At 41.5% G+C, this 10,472-nt stretch overlaps 1 protein-coding gene across 1 annotated transcript; it reads right to left on the reverse strand.

The window, feature by feature from the left end:
* Positions 1 to 6,505: 6,505 nt before the first annotated feature.
* On the reverse strand, positions 6,506 to 7,003 carry LOC141080682 (uncharacterized). The gene has a single exon (XM_073566071.1). The coding sequence runs from the start codon at positions 7,001 to 7,003 to the stop codon at positions 6,506 to 6,508; it is 498 nt and encodes a 165-aa protein (XP_073422172.1).
* Positions 7,004 to 10,472: the final 3,469 nt, after the last annotated feature.

The raw sequence follows: 10,472 nt of genomic DNA on the forward strand, positions 1-10,472 counted from the left end.
TCCCTTGATCTGGGGCTCCACGCAAGATCTCACCCTGTGGGGTCAAAATGATCGCAAAAACGGTGAGCAAAAATCCCAGAACTACATGGGGGGACCTAATGAATGACCTGCATAGAGCTGGGACCACCGTAACAAAGGCTACCATCAGTAACACACTACGTCGCCAGGGACTCAGATCCTGCAGTGCCAGATGTGTCTCCCTGCTTAAGCCAGTACATATCCGGGCCTGTCTAAAGTTTGCTAGAGAGCATTTGGATTATCCAGAAGAGTATTGGGAGAATGTCATATGGTCTGATGAAACCAAAGTAGAACTGTTTGGTTGAACTCGTCATGTTTGGAGGAGACAGAATGCTGAGTTGCATTCAAAGAACACCATACCTACTGTCAAGCATGGGGATGGCAACATCATGCTTTGGGGCTGTTTCTCTGCAAAGGGACCAGGACGACTGATCCGTGTACATGAAAGAATGAATGGGGCCACGTATTGTGAGATTTTGAGTGCAAACCTACTTCCATCAGCAATGGCATTGAAGATGAAATGTGGATGGGTCTTTCAGCATGATAATGATCACAAGCACACCACCAGGACAATGAAGGAGTGGCTTCGTAATAAGCGCATATGAAGGTCCTGGAGTGGCCTAGCCAGTTTCCAGATCTCAACCCCATAGAAAACATTTTGAGGGATTTGAAAGTCCGTGTTGCCAGTGACAGGCCCAAAACATCACTGCTCTGGAGGAGATCTGCATGGAGGAATGGGCCAACATACCACTAACAGTGTGGGCCAACCTTGTGAATGTTTGACCTCTGTCATCGCCAACAAAGGATATATAACAAAATATTGAGATGAACTTTTGTTAATGACCAAATACTTATTTTCCACCATAATTTGAAAATTAAATCTTGCCAAATCAGACAAGGCGATTTTCTGGATTTGTTTTCTCATTTTGCTTCTCATAGTTGTGGTCTACCTTTGATGTCTATTACTGGCCTCTGTCATCTTTTTAAGTGGGAGAACTTGCACAATTGGTGGCTGACTAAATATTTTTTTCCTCACTGTAAATGTAATATTCCCAAATTGGGAAGAACCCCCCAGTGAAATAGAGGCAAATCATGACTTAAATTATTGACACTGGATAAATGCTAAAAGTTTTGTTCTAAAGTAATCATTAAAGAATGACTGCTCCGGCCTGCCTTTGGTGAGCAACAATAGTAATAGAGGAGCTGTGACATAAGACTGTGAGCAGAACCGTGGCATGTAACAACACAAGTACAGCCTTGACTTAATACAGTAGAGTTAACTGTGGCCTGGCCCCTGAGCTTTATGTCCTAAAACAGAGAGGAAGACTATGGTCTGCACCAGGACACCAGATAGGGATGTGTACTGTATGTCTACAATAATTGGTTGTGTTAAGTAACTTGGCATTACATAACATCCCTGTGAGAGAGCAACTGTGGACTCTGCGGAGTGTGAAATAAACTGTAAAGTGTTTCCTTATAACTTTCCTTAAAGCCTGTGTGCACATGTTGCATTTTTGTCACGTTTTTGTTGCGCTTTTTTTTTGCAAAGTTTGGTCGCAAAATCTGAAGGGTTGCCTGATCTCTTAAACCTGAATGAGAATCCTGAAGTCTCATGCACACATTGCTTACTTTTGACTCACAGATTTACATCTACAACATGTCAATTATTTCAGTGTTTTGGCTGCAGATTTCACCCACACTAATGAATAGAGAAAAGTCAGCACCAAAAACGAATATATAAAATGTAGCAAAAACAAGCTTATTTTATGCTACATTTTTGCTGCCTAAATATGCAGAAATATTGAAAAAATTTCTGCACCAAATTTTTAATGTTTGTACATACCCAAAGAGGCAGGGGCATAATGATTGCAGTTGCAGAGGGTGCAACCAGGCCAAGTGGGCCGCACGTTAAGATGAAATGTATTACAGTGTAGAGACCCACTGGATCCGTGTGTTGCAATACATGCTGCCTGCCCACCAAAGGCTGGCAGCTGACGTCAGCTTGCCAGTGACGTACGGTACATGGCAGCGATATCATATTATACTAGAATAGGGACAATATACAAGAAGGGGAATATTACACCAGAATTGGGGAACCTTATACCTAAATGAGAATAGTTTGTCAGGATAACAGAATTGGGCAATATTATACCAGGATGTGTGACATTATATCATGATGGGGGCAATATATCAAAATGGGGGACATTATACCAAAATGGGGACATTATACCAGGATGCACTACATAATACCAGGATGGGGGACATTATACCAAGATGAGGGACATTATTCCAGAATTGGGGGACTATATACCAGGATGAAGAACATTATATTAGAATGGGAAAATATGAAGAATATGGAGGGATTTAAAGGCAGATTATAATCCTCCTTCAGCATGTGTAGCTGTAGCAGGACACCTGGCTCAGTATGTAGACCAGCCATGCCAGCTCGTATCCCAGCTCATACAGGATCACCCCATGTGGAACCTACACTGTGCAACTGCTTCCCCTTTGTCAGATAGGATTTCATAAAGAGAATATGGAGTTATTGTACTTCCTAGCCACACACCGATTACATTTTTGACATCTCTGGAATGGGCCAAACATTTTCCAAAGAATGGCTACTAGAAGCCAGGTAGCATAGCCGTGTTTCGTCTCCAAGTGTAACCGGGCCCCAGCCGGATCCGATGTTGCCAGAACTGCCACCCTATGACCTTCAGTTGGGAAGTTATGATCTTTCATAGGTTTTGGGAGAATTAGCTACAAACTGCCAGGGGAGGGGAATAAGAAACAAACCAGAGCGGAAAAGGGTGTGACCCACCAAGGTGTTAAAGGCTTGTGCAATGCTATGTGCACTCTCTCTTTGTCATGCTTGCTGCTCAGTTTTAAAGGGGGGGCATATCAAGTAATGTGCTGAAAGGACCTTGAACAATCTGGCATCCCATGCCCCAATACAGTTCAGCACATGGTCGAACAGCAACCGGGAACTAACATGTTATCTCTGCCTATACTTTTGTACTAGGTCCTGTATTTGCATATCTGACCATTGTACATATAGCCATTGTGTACATAGTGCTCTGTCTAGTGTGCCCTTCAGGCAATTAAATATATAATTTAACCTTGGGCTGCTCTTTAATCTCCATCCACGAATCCACACATCCGTGTTCTCGGTTTTAACTTCACATGTTACTTGGGCTGGTTTCTTGCCCAATATAATCCTGTTAACAGACCATGCTTATATCTAATGAAAAACTGGTGGCAGTCCTACCGAGCTGATAAGGCTCTGTTTCACTGGTGCTAGTGAAGGGGGCCTGGCAGGGTTGTGAGCGAGTGTTATGCCACATAAGCGGCTGTTTGGGCCACATTCTGTCACTCCCCGTGCCTCCCTGGGCCCGTGTGGACAGGGAATATCTGTGTAAATTTGTACCAAGCCGACCTTACATGTCCCCAGGGGGTGCGGAACGTCACATTGGTGCAAGTGGGGAAACCATACCGCGTGATGCCTCTGACGTAATAGTGACATCAGGCAGGGTGGAGAGGTGCAGGTTCATTGGAGGAACATTATATCAGGATGGGGAACATAATGCAAGAATGGATTCATTAAACCAGGAAGGGAGACATTATTTCAGGATGGGGAACATTATGCCAAAATTGGGACAGTATAACCAAAATTGGGACAGTATGCCAAGATGGGGGGCATTATTCCAGGAAGGGACTCAGGATGGAGAAAAAAAAATGTTATAACTTGGCACCCAAGATGGAGGGCATTATTACTGGAGGGGGCCCATGATAGGGGAGATTATTACAGTAAGAAGCCAAGACATGGGACATTATTACATGGGGATCAAACAGATATTTCTTTATAGGATCTTGACCGCTACAAGGGCCCATACATCTGACTAACATGCATGTGGGGGTTCTGGTTCAAATTTTGAAAAGGGGCCCATCGGACTCTAGTTATGCAAAAGAGGATTCTGGGTTGAGACTACCATCAACTGTAGACTGCTAAATCGTGACAGTTTACAGTGGACACAACTGCCACAATCCCACTGTATTTGGAGCGAAAGTGGGCAATCACGTGGCTGCATATTGTACATACAAATATTTGAATACTTGCCATCACGTGCAGACTAGATACACATTTGCTTCTTTCAATCTAGTTGGCATGCTGAAAATAAAGGGGAATTGTGACAATGTATGCGTTATGCTCTGTCACAATTTGGCAATCTGCAGCCACATAAAGTTCACCCTTGCCTTCTCTGAATCCTCCAGTGCTGCCTCCTCCTATCAGAAGCCTTGTCTGAGTTCATAGGGCCACTCATAAATTCTGACTAATTTAAAATTATATTTTTCATTAAAATTGCATAAAAATCTTACAAAATCCACACAAAAAACAACTCGTAAAGCATGACATATGTGAGTATAACGTCACTTTTGAGGGATATACAGCCAGCGGGGTAAAATGAGTTCAACACATTTTAATAGACAAAACATATTCATTGTCTCTTGGAAGGAAAACATTTGGTATAAGCCATTTTTGCAGCCATAGAGAGTATCATTATCTGTAGACGTGAGAGCATTAATGACTGTCCATCCATGGCTTTTAATTTTGGATTTATAGACTAAACACAGAAGTTCATCAGACCACACATACAATAGTTATGAATCATTGACATCTTTCAAATTTTGCTAATGAGTGCGACATACAACAATCTCTTTTTGCACAGACAAATTTTGAATATCATGCTGAGATCTATTTATTAGAATATTGCACAAGTTCAGGAAAACTGAGTCCATGTGAGGGAATATCTTATAACCATCTGGAAGTAATGCTAAATGTCTCTGATCAGGAATTAGGAAATGTGATGCATATTTTTACTATTGTCATGCAACTATGTTCATATAAGGAACTTACCATTTACTTTTGGTTTTGGCAACTTTTCTTGAATTTTCTAGGCAATTACATGAATGATATAGCAATGTTAGCAGGAGGAGATCTAGGAAAATTGAGCAAGATAGTGGAAATTAAAAGTAATCTGTCAGTAGGATCAACCTCCTAAGCCATCTATATTGGCGTGTAGGTCATAGGAAGCTGAATAAAATGAAAACTCGCTCTCCTAACATTCTCTGTGCTGCTGTGACTGGCTCTCATGACATCCTCTGTGCTGCTGTGACTGGCTCTCCTAGCATCCTCTGTGCTGCTGTGGCTGGCTCTACTGACATCCTCTGTGCTTCTGTGGCTGGCTCTCCTGACATCCTCTGTGCTGCTGTGGCTAGCTCTCCTGACATCCTCTGTGCTGCTGTGACTGGCTCTCATGACATCCTCTGTGCTGCTGTGACTGGCTCTCCTGGCATCCTCAGTGCTGCTGTGGCTGGTTCTCCTGACTTCATGTGTGCTGCAGTGACTGGCTCTACTGACATCATCTGTGCTTCTTTGTCTGGCTCTCCTGACATCCTTTGTGCGGCTGTGGCTGACTCTACTAACATCATCTGCGCTGCTTTAGCTGGCTTTCCTGGCATCCTCTGTGCTGCTGTGGCTGGCTCTTCTGACATCCTCCGTGCTGCTGTGGCTGGTTCTCCTGACAGCCTCTGCATTTATGTGGCTAGCTCTCCTGACATCCTCTGTGCTGCTGTGGCTGATTCCCCTGACATCCTCTGCATTGCTGTGGCTGGCTCTCCTGACATCCTCTGTGCTGCAGTGGCTGGCTCTGATGACATCTTCCCAGCAAGATAATTCCTTGCTTCGGCAAGCTCGCCCATCACTAGTATTCAGTACTTTATGAATTAAATAATATCATTTATGTGATTTGAATGCTGAAGATATCGATACTTCAGATTATCTGTGTCAACGCACGATGTTCAAACTTACTATGTAATGATCGTTATTCAACCATTTCATTCATGATTCTCATCCTTTATAAACACTTTTCTGACATCGCTTGCTAGTTGTGAGCTATGATGGCATCATTCATTGTTTAAATGACTATCGTCTCATGTAAATGAACCTATAGTTTTTGAGCTTTTGTTTTTACTGTTGCACAGCTTCTGGATACCCACAATTGCAGTAGAAACTTCACAGAGCAGATTACATGGGATAACAAGCTTTTACTTCTCAGAACATGAGGTAAAGGAAAAATGAACAGTCATTCAGTGCTGCACTAGGAAGAAGGTAAAACAAAACTGAAACTACAAGAGAGACCTTTTCTTTTACAATACTTTAAGCAAGGAAACTTTACACAACAACGCCATCTATTGTCAGATCAGCATAAAGTCCTCCTTCACATAAACAAAGAAGTCCACAACTGTTGCATACACCAACACCCTTTCTCAACAGTAAGGACTTATTCAGTCAAACCTATTTTCTTCATTAGTCTCTGATGTTTTTCAGCATTCAATGGCTTTGTGAAAATGTCTGCCGTCATATCTTCAGTTGGACTATATTCTAATTTCAGAATTCTTTGTTCCTGATGATCCCTCAAGAAATGATACTTCACATCAATGTGCTTGGTTCTTGGGTTAACGATGGAGCAAAAACAAGACATCCTTGATTGTCCTTATTTATTTTAGTTGGTTCCAACTGTGTTTGTCCTAGGTCTGTTAGCAATTGTCTTAACCATAGAACTTCTTGACTCGCATGTGCTGCTGCAACATATTCTGCTTCTGTTGACGACAGCATTACTATTGATTGCTTTTTACTAGTCCAACTAGTTGGTCTACCTGAGAGAAAGAAAAGATAGCCAATGGTAGATTTTCTGTCAGTTGGATCTCCAGCCACATCTGCATCAACGTATCCAGTTACAATGCATTTATCACTTGTAGGCAGTTTCAGTTTATCATTGCTAGTTCCTTTTAAATAACGTATTACTCTCTTCACGGCATTCCAATCTGTTTTATTTGGCTTAGACACTTTTCTACTCAGAATTCCTACTGCTACTGCGATATCTGTCCTTGTAACAGTCGCTAGATATAGTAACTTTCCTATTGCCATTCTGTACTCTTCATTATTTGGTAACACATTTTTCTCACTATTCATCTCTTTAAGATAACTAGTTTCCATTGGAGACTTCGCTGTTTTTGCATCTTTTAATCCAAATATTTTGGTTATGTCTTGAATCATGTGATTTTGATTAAGTAAGAAACTTCCATCTTCTACTGTTTCTATCTGTATTCCTAGTTACTGTTTCACATTTCCCAAGTCTTTGATCTCGAAATGTTGATTCAGGATTTTTAGTATGTCCTCTTTATCCTTTTCTTTTTCAAAGCAAACTAAAATGTCATCAACATACTGTATATGAGTACATAAATCATAGAATCATAGAATCGTAGAGTTGGAAGGGACCTCCTGGGCCATCTGGTCCAACCCCCTGCTCAAAGCAGGATTCGCTAAATCATCCCAGTCAGATGTCTGTCCAGCCTCTGTTTGAAGACTTCCATTGGAGGAGAACTCTCCACTTCTCGTGGCAGCCTGTTCCACTCATTGATCACTCTAACTGTCAAAAAGTTTTTTCTAATATCTAATCTGTGTCTCCTCCCATTCAGTTTCATCCCATTGCTTCTAGTCTTTCCTTGTGCAAATGAGAATAAAGTTGATCCTTCTACAATGTGACAGCCCTTTAGATATTTGTAGACAGCTATTAAGTCTCCTCTCAGTCTTCTCTTTTGCAAACTAAACATTCCCAAATCCTGCAACCTTTCCTCATAAGACAGGGTTTGCAGACCGGTCACCATTCTGGTCGCTCTTTTCTGAACTTGCTCCAGTTTGTTGATGTCTTTTTTAAAATGTGGTGCCCAAAACTGGACACAATATTCCTGATGAGGTCTGACCAAAGAGGAGTAGAGGGCAATAATGACTTCACGTGATCTAGACTGTATGCTTCTGTTAATACATCCTAGAATTGCATTTGCCTTTTTTGCTGCTGCATCACACTGTTGACTCATATTCAGTCTGTGATCTATTAGTGTACCCAAGTCTTTTTCACATGTGCTGTTGCTTAGCCCTATTCCTCCCATTCCGTATATGCTTTTTCATTTTTATTGCCCAGATGTAGTACTTTGCATTTTTCCCTGTTAAAAACCATTCTGTTAGTTGCTGCCCACTGCTCCAGTTAACTTATATCTTTTTGAATCCTCTCTCTCTCTTCTCTAGTATTAGCTATCCCTCCGAGCTTTGTGTCATCAGCAAATTTAATCAGTTTACCCTCAATTCCTTCATCTAAGGAATCCATAAGTCCATTAGTCTTTTTGCGTACAGGCAAGGATCATCTTTGCTTTGAAATTTTTCATTTGTGAGCACTTCCATGATTTTATCATTCCACACTTTAGCAGCTTCTTTTAAACCGTATATACTTTTCTGTAATTTGCAAACCATGTTTGGGTTACTTTCATCTTTGAATCCTGGAGGTTGCTCTATGTAAATATCTTCTGTTAAACTTCTATTCAAAAATGATGTATTTACATTCAGATGTTTCAGTTCCATTTGTTTCATTGCTGCAACTGTAAACAAAGTTCTTATTGTAGTATGTTTGACAACTGGAGCAAATGTTTCATCATAGTCTACTCCATATTTTTTAGATTAACCTTTAGCTACGAGTCTTGCTCGGTATCGTTCAACTGTTCAACTGTGCCATCTGTTTGGTACTTTACTTTAAAAACCCATTTATATCCTACAGCTTTTCTTCCTTCTGGTAATTCTGTTAGTGTCCATGCTTTAAGTCATGCATGGATTTTATTTCCATTTTTGTTGCCTCTATCAATTTATTAGCTTCTTCTTCAGGAAGTCGAGATATGTCTTCCCAAGAGGTAGCTTCATAAATTTTACTTGTACTTGCCTTGTATGAGAGGCATATTGTTGGTTTTCCTTTTTTTTCTCTCATTGAATGTCTTGGTTCTGTGTCTGTTTGTAGTTGTATATCTTCACTTTCTGTATTCTGCTCTTTATCAATTTCAACTTCTTTTTCATCAGATATTCCTTCAGCTATATCACTGCTGTTTTTCTCATTTTTTGTTTCCAGTGAAATCATAGTGTCTTCATTTAGATTCTCAATGAATGTCACACTGTTACTCACCGTAACTTTGTTTGTTTTGGGATCTAGGATTCTATATCCTTTGCAATTTTCACTATTATTACCTTATTTTCTGCTAGGATTGTGCATTCATCATCTTTGAATTTTACAGTAAAGGCCCCTTTACATTTAGCGATGCACCAGCGATCCCGACCACAATATGACCCGGTCAGGATCGCTGGTGCATCGCTAAATGGTCGCTAGTGAGCTGCCAAACAGGCAGATCTCACTAGCGATGCAGCAGCGGTCGGCGGTCGCTCTTACCTTTCAGATGCAGCGAGGGTGACCGTCTTCCACCTGCGTCCATGGCTCACTCATCGGCGCCAGCAGGAAGCAGATGACGAGAAATGGACCAGGCCAATCTCGCGCGATAGCCAGCGGGGGAACCGGTTGGAGGTAAGCATCACATGTAGCGATATCGCTAGCAATATCGCTGCTGCGTCACAAAATTGGTGATGCTTTAACGATATTGCTAGCGATATCGCTATGTGTAAAGCCCCCTTAAGTCCTTTAGCTGTTAGATGTTTAACAAATAACAGTCCTCCTTCTAATCCTGGCATATATAACACATCCTCTACAAGTATTTTTGAATCATGCCCAAACTTGTTACAACAGTTTAGCATTCCTTGCCCAACATCTTCTGCAGTTATTTTGCTTCCATCTGCAAGATAAATGGCTTTCTTCTTATTTAGGTCAAGTTCATTAAAGACAATTTTATTACTTGTCATGTGACTTGTTGCTCCTGAATCAATAAATCAACCCAATGATTATTTCTTATTAGTTACTTTAATTAGCTATTCCAATTATTTTCACAAGAATCAGAAATTGTGTTTTTCATCTTCTGTGCATTCTTATGGTGTAATTTCTGTTGTTCTGCTTTCCATATAGTATAGTCTTTCTTTAAATGTCCTTTTTTCTTACATCTGAAACATTCTCTTGTCTCTTTATTATAGGGTCTTTATGATTCTGTAGCTTTAAGAGCATTTCCATTAGGCCTCTTTCACACATCAGGTTTTCGCCGTCAGGCGCGATCCGGCGCTTTTGACAGAAACCGGATCCGGCGAAATGCAATGCCGGATCCGGTTCCCCCCCATTGACTTGCATTTGCGCCGGATCGCGCCGGATGGCCATGCGTTTCATCCGGTTTTCGCCGGATCCGGCAATGTGTCGTGATCCGGCGTCTGGAAAAAGCGTCTACTGTAACGTTTTTTGTCTCCGGCGAAAAAGCCGGACACGCCGGATCCGGCGCGTCCGGCTTTTTCACACAATGAAAGCCTATGAGCGCCGCAATGCGCCGGATCCGGCGAAAGCCAGATCCGGCGGCCGGATCCGGTTTTTTGGTCTGAGCATGCTCAGTAGCTCTGCCCACAGGAGATATATAAAAGCAAGACAATG

Source organism: Dendrobates tinctorius, unplaced genomic scaffold (genome assembly GCF_039654945.1).
Source record: "Dendrobates tinctorius isolate UK_male_01 unplaced genomic scaffold, ASM3965494v1 ptg000016l, whole genome shotgun sequence".
NCBI classification, from domain to species: domain Eukaryota; kingdom Metazoa; phylum Chordata; class Amphibia; order Anura; family Dendrobatidae; genus Dendrobates; species Dendrobates tinctorius.

Excerpts from the sequence above, each read along its gene's own strand:
- LOC141080682 (XM_073566071.1), bottom strand. The coding sequence starts at position 7,003 with ATGGCAATAGGAAAGTTACTATATCTAGCGACTGTTACAAGGACAGAT.